Source organism: Canis aureus, chromosome 16 (genome assembly GCF_053574225.1).
Source record: "Canis aureus isolate CA01 chromosome 16, VMU_Caureus_v.1.0, whole genome shotgun sequence".
Taxonomy (NCBI): Eukaryota; Metazoa; Chordata; class Mammalia; order Carnivora; family Canidae; genus Canis; species Canis aureus.
The window spans coordinates 30,831,609-30,845,072 of NC_135626.1; the positions used below are offsets into that span (position 1 = coordinate 30,831,609).

A 13,464-nucleotide genomic window follows, 5' to 3' on the forward strand; every position below is an offset into this window, starting at 1 on the left:
GGGCCATTCCGATGGGTATTGTGGCAAGTATTTAGGTCTTCAGGAAATTTAAGTTTATTCCAAAACAATGGTTTAGTGGCTTCAGATCAAAACATTTGCTGGAGGAATACCAGATATATGCTAAGTGAAAGATATTCTCAACCATTTCCATTACAGAATCAAATGCAGACCCTGTCCCTTGTGGTCTCTCTCTCACATGTTCTCTCCCAATGTTTTTTCAGTCCTAAATTTCCCCTGCTACTTCCCTCTTCCTTCCATTTTCACTGCTGAGACATAAAAAATGACTCCCAGGTAAGAGTGATCAGTGTGGTTGCAGGAGAGGATCAAGAGAAGCCTAATAAATCACTGCTATCTTTTCATTCTCTCGCTTTCTACATTAGGATGTTATCAAAGCCTTTCACTTCCCACCTTGCCCACCTCTTTCTCCCCCACCTAGCTCTGTCTTCATATTGCTATTTTTCTAGTCTGGTAGGCACAGCGCTCAACTGGAAACACTCTGCCAAGACCCTTGGCAGGAGTTGGCCTACAGGAATCCTGCCCGCCACAGCGGTGCACAGAAGACAGGGCCTCTGGGCAGACGGGCAGGAGAGAAGGCCGAATTTGGGGTCTGGCTACAATGTTGGACAGAGCAGGTTTCCCTGGCATATGAACCACCCTACAGGGCTCAGCTTTCTCATGCCAGGGTCAGGATTACAATTTCTTGCTGGCACTTGCTGTGGCTCGCCTGGGAGGAGAAGCAAGGGTTGGGGTGGGGGACGGAAGCAAGCCAGCACACCACCCAGAGTTGGGCAAGCTCATCAGGGCACAGCCACGTGCCTGAAGCACACGGTCACACAGGCAGATGGCCAGGGTTGCCAGGGCTCGCACGAGAGCTGGGGGGGGGCGGGGGGAACGGTGCTGGGCACTGAGCGAGTGGCTGTTTCCACACTGGCAGAACAGGAGCTGCTAACCCAGAAGCAATGCTGCTGGGTTAACACCAGGAAGTCACTTGTCCTAACCCAGAATGAAGGAGCAAAGTCAAGCAGGCTACACAGAAGAAGGATTGGGCATGCTGGAAAAAAAAAAAAAAAAAAGCATGTCCTATTTTTGCAGAGAGAAGGGGACTGGATGAAACAAATCCCTAAATGGAGAACGGGGGTTGGGAATACAGTCTAGTTCTTTCCCTGCTCCCATGCCACTGACATCAGAACAACAGCTCCAGGGGCTGAGTATTTGTGTGCCACACACCATGCCAAACTCTGTCAGGTGCTACCTCATTTGACCCTACAAAAACCCCACGGGAGGGGGGACTATTTATCATCTCCACACTATTGAGATGTAAACTGAGGCTTAAAGAGGTATGGAAATTGTCACAAAGTTGCATAGCAGACCAATGTAGGTCCAGGATGTGAACCCAAGCCCCCAGGCCCAGAGCTGATGCTCTTAACCACCACCCTGCCCTCCATACCTACCTGAAAATAACCTCTTGCCAGAAGACTAGGAACTACCGTCCAGGAAATGTCACAACAGGTCAAAGTTAAGAGAAAAGGACAAGTCTGTCCTCTACAGGGTGTGGTGGGGAAGGTCAACTCTACCAAGAAGCAGAAAAAAGTCTGCCTGCCTCCAGAAGAAAGCTGACTCTCTCCCCTTCATGATGTCCTTGATCCCAACAAATGCAAAACACTTCCAAGATGCTTGAGGCACAGTGCACAGCAACTATCAATCGTGATGCTCCCAACCTGCAGACCTATCAGTGTGCTGGATGGGAAAATATTGAACTGCACACCCTTAAGGGTAGGGAGAAACCAAAGCTTCATCTCATGATGTTGAGAAAAGCAAGAGAATCCTGTTGCCTGGGCAGGACCGCCCATAAATCCCAGAAACACCAGCATAGAACTCCCCTCTGTCATTACTCAGATCCCATGGCCAGCATGTTCCTTCCACACCAAAACCTGATTATAAAGAAAGGTCAGCAGAAACAGAGCACAAATTCCATCTTGCAAAGGTACAATGGGTTCTCCCCCACCTCCCCACTCTTCTTTTGCCACCCACTTACGCCCTCCTCTTCCCCCACGCCGCCACATGGAAGGGTTTTCACTTCGCTCCGTAACCAGCCTTCATCATGACCCCGACTCTGTGCTCAGAACTAGAAAGACAGCCTTCTTAATTCTCAGCTGAATATGGGTCTAACAGTGGTAGGACACCCCCAAGCTATTCAAAGAAAAACCACCAGAGGAAACGATTTCAAATCTGGCTTTACAAGCATGTGATTTAAAAATAACTCTGCCTTTGTCTGCTACAGATGACTTTCCCTAAAGGGACTGCTGTCCTTAAAGCAATCGCTCAATTCTCTGGGCAAACAGATTCTTATTTTTTCCAGTACCCAGTGCATACCTCCAGAAGAACACTCCCGGGTACTATCTCTGATAGCATCTGTAAGGCAAACATCAAAGTGGTCAGGATGACTCCTGCCATCTCTGCTGACCTGAGGCCATCCAAAATGTTGCACCTTGGATGACAGAGAAGACGGTGCAGGTGGCTACAGCATCCAGCAAGCACCACTCTTCCTGAATCAAGGTGTCAGCCCAGAAAGCTTAGCCATCACCCAATAGCCAGCCACAGGAGGTTTCGACAGATCCCTGGGTTCTTCAAAGAAAACTGTGTTTTTTCAGATATTTGATTTATTCTTTGATCAGACAGAGGAGTAAGGATGGGTGCACAAACAGGAAAGGGGCTTGGGGGGCAGTCACAGTAAGCAGTAAGAGAATTCATAAGAATGCTCAACTGGCCATTCCAAGACACATTTGGGGCAGACCCAGGAATACATTCGTTGTCAACTTATGGCTTAATTTCCTTTCAACCAGACAGGTAGCACTAATGGCACAATGCTACTTAGCATAATTCAAAAGATGCATGCTGAGCAAATATAGAAAACAAATGTTTAATGAAATTGCTTTGCAATTATCTCCTGATTTGCCCAATGTCATAGTTTTATCAACTAACAGCATAGAACTGTGCTCTTATTAACATTATATTTCTTCTTGGCAACCTAATGTCGCCTGACCTTCTCAAAAGTTTTGCCAGAAAACATTACAGGAGGCAAAAAGCATCCACGCATGCATGGCAAGATCCTGAGTTATGCCTAGATTTTGCTGTCCAAATTGAAAGTCTACATCATTAGTTCTCAACAAGGGTGATTTTGCCCCCAGGGGTCATCTGGCAGTGACTGGAGACATTTTTTACTTGTCACAGGGTAGGGGCAGGGAGGGCATGACTGGCATCTAAGGGCTAGGAGCCAGGGATGCTGCTGAACATCTTACAACACATAGGACAGTGGCCCACAGCAAAGACTTACGTGAGACCTCAACAGTGCCAAGGTTGAGAACTCTTGACCTAGACTGAAATGATACAGTTCCCAGAATGCTCAAGGCCACACATGTGCTCTTCCCTTCTGAGGACTTCTTTTCCTCAAGATTAACTTGGTATTTCTATTCTGGCCACCACTGTGATTACACAGAAGGATCAAGAACTTTCTTCCTTTTTAGTTTTGTTTGGGACATACCCTTAGATTTTTATTTTGCATTATAATCTTTATAATGACCAACACTGCACGAGTTGTTATGGCAGAGTGTTATTGTCTTAGTACTTGGTATTTAAAGAAGACCCTTAAACTTTTTTTTCCCCTTCTTGTTAAGAGTATTATTGAGTTTTCAATTCAAAGAAGAAGATTATTTTGAAGTATGTTTCCATTACCAAAAAAAAAAAAAAAAAAAAGACATTTAAATAAAGAGCTTATTTCTAGATTCTGGTGCCCCCCTTTGATCCTAGTGCCTTTCCGCTGTGACCAAACAAAACTTCCTGCTGAAAACCAGGAGTCTTTTATCATGGATTGGGGGACCCCAAGTTTTTGAGAGTTATTAATACTGATTCTAGCAAGTTCTGACAAATGGCTTCTAAGGAAGCCTTCAAATCTCAAACCCTGATTCTGAACTCTCAGTAGGAACCAAGATGTGAGCATACAATATTCACATGCCTTTTGGGGAAAAATACAGTATTTCAAACATGGCACTCACATTTGCCAGGGGATAGAGAAATACCTGTCAATTGAGTATAAGAGTTAAGGATGGAACACACAAATCCAATAAATATTGGCCAAAATCTCTTGATATTTCTCTCCAGAAGTGGGAAGGGTTATATATTCTTCCTAAGTATTTTAGGAACATATTTCAGAAGACAATTAAAATCAATGATAAAAGTTGACACAGATACAACAATGACAACTGTTCTCATTAAAAGAATATCTACTGCTAGTCATTTGACCCTTTATACGTATTACGTATAATTTTCACAATAACCCAATCCCATAAAAATTATACCCTTCTTTACAAAGGTAAACTGAGGCTCTGAGAGGTTACATCACTTTCTAAAGCACAAAGTGGTTAAGTCTCTTTGCAGTGACTGAGATACCAGGTACCTTCTCACTGGGGCTCCAGCCCCTTCTCCTTGGTTTATTTTTTTTTATTTTTTGTAATAATAAATTTATTTTTTATTGGTGTTCAATTTGCCAACATACAGAGTAACACCCAGTGCTCATCCCGTCAAGTGCCCCCCTCAGTGCCCGCCACCTAGTCACCCCCACTCCCCGCCCTCCTCCCCTTCCACCACCCCTAGTTTGTTTCCCAGAGTTTGTCTCCTTGGTTTAAATGGTTATTTCACTGATTATCTGTACCTAGGAAGACACAAAACCATGGCCTGTCCAAGGAATAAGAGCTTGGGGTCACATCAAGGAATTTGTTGCCCAGCTTCTGTGGCGGCCTCCTGGGATGGTCAGAGGTTAAGACTTAATTCCATTCCAGCCAGTGGCCTTGAGTTATCATTCAAAGTAGGTTTCAAAGATGGGGGGGGGGGGGGAGTCCAGCACAGAAAGACTTTAACTCCAGGACTAATATTTCAAGGCAGGGGTGTTCTCTTCCTCCTTTGAATCATTTCCTTCCATTTTAATCTCACTCTGCATGTCATAGAAATTCTATGTGAGGCAAGGACACGGAGTTCAGTAATCATCTCGAGTACAAGTCCCCCATTGTCCTGCTTTCTGCCTTCCCCTGCAGCAAAGGCCCTTAGCTCGGTGACCTTCCTGACAATTTATCCGGCTGAATCTTTGTTCCTGGTCACCTGTACACGTGAAATGCTTTCTTCCCGTTCATTTTGCACTTTGCAGTGTTAACGGCATGAAGCCAGAGCTGAGCCACCTCAACCAGTGTTTATAGCTGAGCACTGAGCAGTGGGTTTGGAAGTACTGGACATTTCAGGTGATGTTTCTAATGTAATATTTCACCACCACTTACAGTCAACCTTGTGGGCTTTGACATACATGGAAATGAAAAAGAAAAAAGTAAGAACAATTTGGTTTATAGGAATAATGGGGTTCTGGCCCCAAAGAAGGCTAAACCACGCTAAACCATAAGAGGTGCTTTTAGATTCAATTCCTCAATCAATGCAATCGCAAGAGGAAAAGGATGAAAAAGGGATCAGCCCCACACTCCCTTCAGGTGAGAGAAAAATGAATGTGGGTGAGCCACAGCCTTGGAGAGGGTCTACTCGCATCATTCAGCAAGATCTTATATCTATGTATTTGGGGAAGGAGGGCAAGGGGCAATAGAGGAGGTGGGTGCCTACAGTATCCAAACCATTCACTGTAGGCCAGGGTTTCTTAAATTGCAGTCCTTGGATCAGCTGCATCAGTAGTCCCCGGGGTTTAAAATGCATATTCCTGGGCCCTCACCCCAGACCTAAAAAATCAGAATTTTGAGAGGTAGGTCCATAGAATCTGCATGTAGCTGACTCTCCTGAACATACAGATAATCACTGATGTGGGACAACCAGGGCTGTGAGTAAAACACAAGATTCCTCTTTCAGAACTGGCCAGTCTCCTAGACTGTGAAGATATCCATGCCTTCTCCCCACCCCTTGCCCCCATCCCGTCCATCCCTTTCACCCTTTTCCCCATCTGAAGGGAGAATCTTTTTAGAATTTACCTGGTCTGATGGGGCTCTGCATACAGTTCGGGGACGGGATGCCAGGGTGAATGGGTGCAGAGGCCCGACTGCTGAGGTCCATGACCGAGGGGGCCGAGGAGGAAGCTGGCTGCAGCCCAGGAGGGTGAGGACTGTGGTCATGCTGGGATGGGCTGGGGGGAATGCCATTTTCCGACAAAAACTCCTCCAGGTCCATGTATTCCAACTGGAAAGTATCTCCGTCATAGGGAAGGGTTTTGTCCCATAAGGTGGGTCCCAGGAACGCCGACTGGGGGACCGTCGGGCTATTACTCTCATCATCCAGCTTCTTTTCCTTGTCTTTATCTTTACTAAATGCTGCAGAAAACGGGGAAAGTTGGACTTTAAAAAAGAAAAAAAAAAAAAGTGTCGCTTCTTTAATCGCCCCTCCTAGCCTCCACTACAAAACCCTACGTTCAAAATGTTCTCACAAACACCAGGGTTTCTTCTCTGGCTGCTGGCTTTTGTGGATCTAGAGTTAAAAGTTCAGACAGGACATGGATCTCTGCCTGTTTTTCAACATCTTCCTATTTACTTTGGAAAGAAAGCATTAGTCCTTGGGACGGGGCTACAAGCTGATCTAGGATATAAACAAGGGAATGCATTTTGAAGAACGTGATTTGAGGAGACAAATAATTTAGATCTACGGTGAGAAAGTCACACCTGCAGTTACATACAATTGCTGTGATTTTTAAGAAAACAGCCAATAACCAGGCATGATTTCTCTTCCAGGAAATTCATTACAGTAACAATATGAGGTCATTCAGACTTAGCCAGTGAGCTGGGGATTCTAATTTTGGTAAAGTAGGGACTCTCCACCCTCCTTTGAAACCATGCATTGAGGGGTGCCTGGGTTGCTCAGTCGGGTAAGCATCTGCCTTCAGCCTTCAGCTTGGGTCATGATCCCGTGGTCCAGGGATCCAGCCCCACATCAGGCTCCCTGTTCAGCAAGGAGGGAGGGGCAAGAGGACTTTTCCCTCTGCCCCTCATCTCACTCATGCTTGCTCTTTCTCTCTCTCTTGCTCTCTCTCCCTCTCTCGAATAAATAAAATCTTTAAAAAAAAAAAAAGGCAAGAAACCGTGCACTGAGCACTTATTATATACCTGACTCTTTCCACATATAATCTCCAAAAATCTCACAATAAATCTGCAAATAGCTATTATTCCCATCTAAAATGAAAACATAGAGGCTCTAAGACTTGAAGGAACTCGACCAATGCCTCACACTGGCAGAGGAAAAAAACTGAGAACTTCCTCAGCCCACATATGTTTGTTTAGAAAGCCACTGGGGCACCCTGTATTTTACAAAAGGGGGTTTTCTTTTTTGTGTGGTTTTTTTCCCCTCCTCTTCTCCAAAGGCTTAAGTGTGATCCAATTCACAAAAATTATACATATATGCAATCTGTCAAAAGCACAGCTATTGGAAAGGTGATTCCATACCTAATGATGGAGGCATGCAGCTATGTCCTACCTGCAAGTACCGCTCACCCCTGGACGTCTTTAAACACTGCTCTGGATTTTGCCCATTCTAGTACTCAGGCGCGGGTGGAATCTGGGATTAGGGAATCTGGCTTCTGAGTTTCTTCCTCAGAGAAACACAGCCTCCGCTGCCATCCATTCTAATCCTCTAGTCTCATCTCCTGAGAATTTGACTTGAAACACCCACAGATGCAAAAGACTGCAGGCAGCACCTTCCTCCCAAGTGCTACTCCTTAAAGGAGAGTTAAGAGGGAAGCTCAGCTTTGCAGAAGGCGAACCAAACCCCTCAACTTCTGCAATGCAACAGGTTGTCCCCCCGCCCCACCACCCCCCCGCTAGGAGAGAAGATGCGTACTCCCAAGCTATTTGTAACCAAATGATCTTTCAAAGACTTTTACACTCTAAGCCGCAAGGTTCGCATCTGCTCTTGTGACATCGAAGGCTTGAAACCGCATCAGCCCAAACGACGAGTCCCTGGCGGCACCGGCTCGGTCCCGCGCCTCCTCGCCCGACCCCTCCTCTCCCGCTCCAGCCAAGGTGGCCTGGGGGAGGTTTGGGACTTACCAAGAAAAGGCTCAAGCCAGAGGAGGCTCCTGCGCGGTTACACGTGAGCCTGCTCCGCTCTCCCCTCCCACCAGGAAAAGTGCACGGGGAAAGTGTCAGAGCTGGAGGTGCGCACGGTTCCCGCCCAGAGACCACTCCCCCCGCCCCCCGCCCCGCGCGCCCCGCGCGCCCCAGCCCCAGCCCCCACCCCGCTTTTTGAATTCCCCGTAGCAGGCGAGCCCCTCGCGAGCTCCGGATGCCAAGTAACAGCCACAGTAGCCGGATCCCGAGACCCAGGCTACGCGGCGAGACCCACCCTCCGCCCCGCGCCCCGCGCCCCGCGCCCCGCGCCCCGCGCGCCCCGCCAGCAACGGAGCCAGGCCAGGCCCTCCGGTGTGTCCTCCCAGCCCGCCGAGCTCTGCCCTCGCCCGGCGGCTTCGCTCTGCGTGCGGGAGAGCCTCAAGCTAGGGAACACTGACCTGTCAAGTTAGGACTCCCACCTGCGCCGCTGGCCCGGGACCCAGGGCGCCTGGGTCGGACCCAGAGCTATTTTAAACGCTGCTCAGTGAGGGGATTTCCGCGCCCCCCCCCCCCATCTCACTCATCGTTTGGTAGGAAGGGAGGGGGGTGATGGGTGAGCTCTTCGAATTTCAACAAAGCAGGGATAGGGCGCCAGGGGACAGGGAGGGAGAGGATGGATGCTCCAGCAGGGCTGCCCGGCCGGGGAAGGGGACCCCGGGGGCGCCGTTCCTTCCCAGAGCGGGGCAGCCAGCAAGGCAGCGCTCACCGTCTTCGTGATGAAGGGGGAGCTTCAGCGGGTTCTCCAACAAGGACCTGAGCACGCCGTAGGGAGGCGGAATAAAGGTGGGGTTCAGGGGGAGCGGTCGGGACATTTTCTCCATCGCGATGCACTCAAGATTTTTTTCTTAAAAAAAAAAAAAAAAAAAAAAAAAAGAACAAGAAAACCCAGCCGCCCCCCCCACCCCAAAATGTTGCTGAGCTTTTTTTTTTTTTTTTTTTTTTTTTTTTTTATTCCTCCGTCCTTTGCCAAAAGTACTCGCTTTCAAGGCGGTGGAGACAAGAAAAAAAAAAAATACTTCTGTCTATATTATAAATACATCTGCATCGGAAAATAAAAACAAAAAACTTTCGGGTTCCCGGTGCAGACGGTCCCCCGAGAGCGCGCCAAGTGCCCGGGGGGCTCCTCGGCGACTGGCAGGATGCTCTCACCTGCCTCGAACCCCTCGTCCTGCAAAATGTTCAAAATTGCGAAAAAGAAAGAGAGAAAAAAATATGCAGATGGCTGCAGAAGGGCGGAAGGCACCGCGCCGGCCCGGCCCCCACGCGCCAGCACCCGAGGCTGGGCGCCGTCCCACCCCACCCCCCTCCCCGCGCCCGCAGCCGCCGCTCCCCCGCGCTCCGCGGCCCCGCAGCGCCGGGCTCAGCGCATCCGGCCGCCCATGTGCCGCGGCCCTGACAAGAGTGACGTCAGGGCCCGCACCGCGCGCCGATAGGCGTGCGGGGGCGGGGCTACGCGCGGCCCCGCCCACCCGCCCCGCCCGCCCCGCCGCCACGTGTTTAGCGTCGTCGCGCGCGCGGATTTTCCAGGACCCTGCAGAGCTGGCCCGCCGTAAAGAGACAGCTGCCAGATCTCCTGGGTCACCGACCTGGTCAGGGAGCCCCACTTTTTCAGGGCAGGAAGAGGAATGAGGAATTTTTATCAGTGGTTTTCAACATGGAAATAATCCGAGGAGTTAAAAACAACAACAACAACAAAAAAAAAAAAAACATAAGCCCAGATGCTCAGGCTGCATCCCAGATCAATTAAATCAGACCTCTGGGCTGACATCCAGGCGTCATTAGTCTTTAAAGTTCCCCGGGGTGGTTCCAATGAGCAGCAGGTTTGAGAATGACTGGTTTAGATCGAATGCAAGATAAATACTCTTCTAAATATTTCTCCTGGCCGCAGCCAAGCTTGGCACCCTCTCACTCTTGCCCCGTCCCCAAAACTATTGAAAAATAACTACTTGCTAGAAGTTCTCCTTTTTTTTTTTTTTTTTAAGATTATTTATTTATTCATGAGACACACACACAGAAAAAGAGAGGCAGAGACACAGGCAGAGGGACACAGCAGGCTCCATGCAGGGAGCCCGACGTGGGACTTAATCCCGGGTCTCCAGGATCAGGCCCTGGGCTGAAGGCAAGCGCTAAACCGCTGAGCCACCCAGGGATCCCTAAATGCCAGAACTTCTAATGAGATACAAAAGTAAAGTGAAAAAGGGAATGAAAGAGGGAGTGCTGTCAGTGGTTTCCCACGTTGTCAGGAGGGCATTGCCTGGGGTAGAGGGCAGAGGACAGACATACACCCACACTAAACGGGGTTTCAGAAATACCTGCTGTAGGAGAGTACAGATGACTGTGCCCGGCTTAAGTTTCAAGATCTGCAGAATATTAAAATAATTTTGTAGGGTCTAGGTCTTCACTGCCATAGCAGCGGCTTCAGCATCTGGCCCTGTGGGTTCCAGCCCTCGGAGCTCAGGGTCGCTGGAGCGCTGCACAGCTCTGGTGTGTGGAGCCCTCTCCCTGCGTGGGGCGGACGCTGGCATCAGGCCTGAAGAGCTCCAGGCAGGCAGGCAGGGTCTTCTCTCTCCCCACATCTCCTCACTAAGATCAGGGTAGCATGATCTGGGGCAGAGTCTGCAAGAAGTAATAGACACAAATTAAAGAAAATGTTCTTTCAAGGAGACACAAAGACCTTCGTAAAGGCTGTCTGAGGTGGAATATGGTGGACTCTGGATGGGTTCCACTTCCCTGAAGGCCCCAGGAGGGAGGTGTAAGAGAGAAGGCCCCTGGAAGCCAGAAGACCAGGAGGGCCACAAATGAGCACAGACTGCCCCAGGCAGGGTGACTTCTAACGAATCCCTTCCCCTCTGAGCGGGGCTGTGATCAAATGACCACTACAGTTCTCTTCACTCTAAAACTATAATGAAAAAGTAACATTCTAAGATACTGTGATGATGTTTCAAATTTTAGCCAAATTCTGAAAACATCAGACTTTCAGCTAATGCCACCTACTTTTGTTGAAGACCAATTGTATGCCAAGAACTATGCTGGAACTGGGGAGAAAAAGATATATAAGACATAATTCTCATGTAATAGGTTATGGCCTGACATATGCAAACGTTTCAATGTAGTCTTAAAAGAGCAAAAATGCATAGATGAAGGTGACACAGGTACTTGTATGAGGAGAGGGATTCCAGATAAGTTGTCTGAGCTGGCACAGAGCTAAAGATCTTTCATGAATTTCCCAAATCCCTCCATTCTATTATACTATTTCTCACAAAACAAAAGACTCTTCCACCATCCTTTCAGAGTGGAAGAGGCTACTTCCCTGCCTTCATTCCCCTACCTACGTGTGAACCCACCAACTAGGAGAGCCGAGAGCAACCTCTCAGATTGGTTAGAAACGGATTATAGATTCCAGGTGCACAAAAGGATAACAGTCCACTAGCATTTCCTGGCACCTCCAAAGGGCTTCACCTGCTCTTGGTTCCCTGCACGTCCTCACTTTCCCACAAAACCCCTATCAATTCAAGTAATTTGGTTTCCCAGAGTGATCTTTTTCTTACCACTGGAGAGAGCCTAATACTGTGGCTTGAATTACATTTCCCATTGCAAATGGATACACTGACATCCTGGTTGATCAACCAGTCTTTTGGGAATTTGATTTATATAATTCAGGTCCTCTGATCAACTCTAGACATGGGCTGCATTGAGGACCAGCCTCGGAGACCAGGATGTTAAAGATACACAATATTTGCCTATGCAGAAATCAAAGGGATGGGAATAGGAAAAAAGAAACTCCAGAAGAGAATGGCATGAGGAAAGAAATGAAGAAAGAAAATTGGTAGACACAATTTGAGGACATGTTTTCATTCCTCTTGGATAAACAAAAAAGGAGTGGAATTGGTACAACATGGGGTGGAGATATATCTGAAACTGCCAGGACACTTGGGGGGCTCAGTCAGTCGGCATCTGCCTTCGGCTCGGGTCATGATCCTGGGGTCCTGGGATGGAGCCCCACATTATCATCACCGGGCTCCCTGCTCCATGGAGAATCTGCTTCTCCTTCTCCCTCTGCCTGCCACTCCCCCTGCTTGTGTGACCTGTCTTTATCAAATAAATAAATAAAATCTTAAAAAAAAAAAAAAGAAAAGAAAAGAAACAAAACTGCCAAACAGTTTTGTTTTCTGTAGTAGGTGAATTCTCCTGCGTTGCCAGCAGCAATTGAGAGTTCTGGTTGCTCTGGATTCTCACCAACATCTGGTGGTGTCAGTTTCTTAAAATTTTAGTCATGTTGAGTGGGTAGATAGCAATGTCTCGCTGTGCTTTTAAGTTGAATTTCCCTGATGACAAATTACGTTAACCACTTTTTCATGTGTTCATTATTCATTATATATCTCCCTTTGCAAAGTATCTATTCAAGCTCCTGGCCCATTTTAAAATTGGGTTGTTTTTCTGGTTTTTATTGAATTTAGGAGTTCTTTATATATTTTGGATACAAGTTCCCTTGCCAGGTATATGTGTTGTGAAGATTTTCTTCCTTTCTGTGGCTTGCCCATTAATGTTTTAACATTGTCTTTCCATGAGCAGAGGCTTTTGATTTTGATGAAGTTCAATTTACCAATTTATTTTTTATGATTATTATTTCTGTGAACTAAGAAACCTTTGACCACCTGGAGTCCTGGAGATACTTTCCTCTAAAACTCTTACAGTTTTTCCATTTAGATCTATGAACTCTCTCAAATGAATTCTGTATATAGTATTGAGGTAGGGGTTGAAGTTTTGTTCTGGTTTTGTTTTGTTTTGTTTTTTTCTTTTGTTTTGTAGGGACTTCCAATTGTTCTAATAGCAATTACTGAAAAAGATGTTCATTTCCCCCTTGAGTTGATTTGGTGGGTTTATATGACTGTATATTTGTGGGTGGTCAAAACCTTTGACCTCAAGGGACAAAATATTCAAGGATAGAATAATGTTATTTTTAAGTTTCCTAGGCTCTGATTGTTATCAAGCAACAGAACAAAGTTCATCAAAGTTCATTGCTAAAATAAATGGCTTGCTTTCAATGGCTCATTTGGTTTGTCACAAGACCTTCTACAAAGTTGTCCACATTAACTTAAATAAAAGCCCAGAGGCAGAAACAATGACCAACTTGCTTTTTATGTACATGAGCAAATATTCATCTTTTGGATGCTCCTGGTTACCACTCTCAATATTTCAATGCTTAAAAAAGAGTCAAAATAAAATCTTTTGTTAGAAAAGGGCAAACAAATAAATATTCTAAAAAGAACATCTGACAAGTCAGTGGAAAACTCTTCAAGGAGGGAAGGATATAGTAGATGCTCCTGAG

At 47.0% G+C, this 13,464-nt stretch overlaps 1 protein-coding gene across 6 annotated transcripts in view; it reads right to left on the reverse strand.

Annotated features, from left to right (window-relative positions):
* HLF (HLF transcription factor, PAR bZIP family member) overlaps positions 1-10,693 on the reverse strand; it is a 54,682-nt gene extending 43,989 nt beyond the window's left edge. Inside the window, exons 1-2 of one of the 6 annotated variants that reach the window (XM_077852636.1) lie at positions 10,448-10,693; positions 6,015-6,350 (exon numbers count right to left, since the gene is read on the reverse strand). In XM_077852636.1, the coding sequence (XP_077708762.1) occupies positions 6,015-6,210 (196 nt within the window). In that variant the 5' untranslated portion in view covers positions 6,211-6,350; positions 10,448-10,693. Of the gene's footprint in view, positions 1-6,014; positions 6,351-7,503; positions 7,709-8,075; positions 8,214-8,533; positions 8,791-8,841; positions 9,447-10,447 lie in introns of those variants that run through there. The other 5 variants (XM_077852631.1, XM_077852635.1, XM_077852633.1 and 2 more) reach the window with 5 other exon arrangements.
* Positions 10,694-13,464: the final 2,771 nt, after the last annotated feature.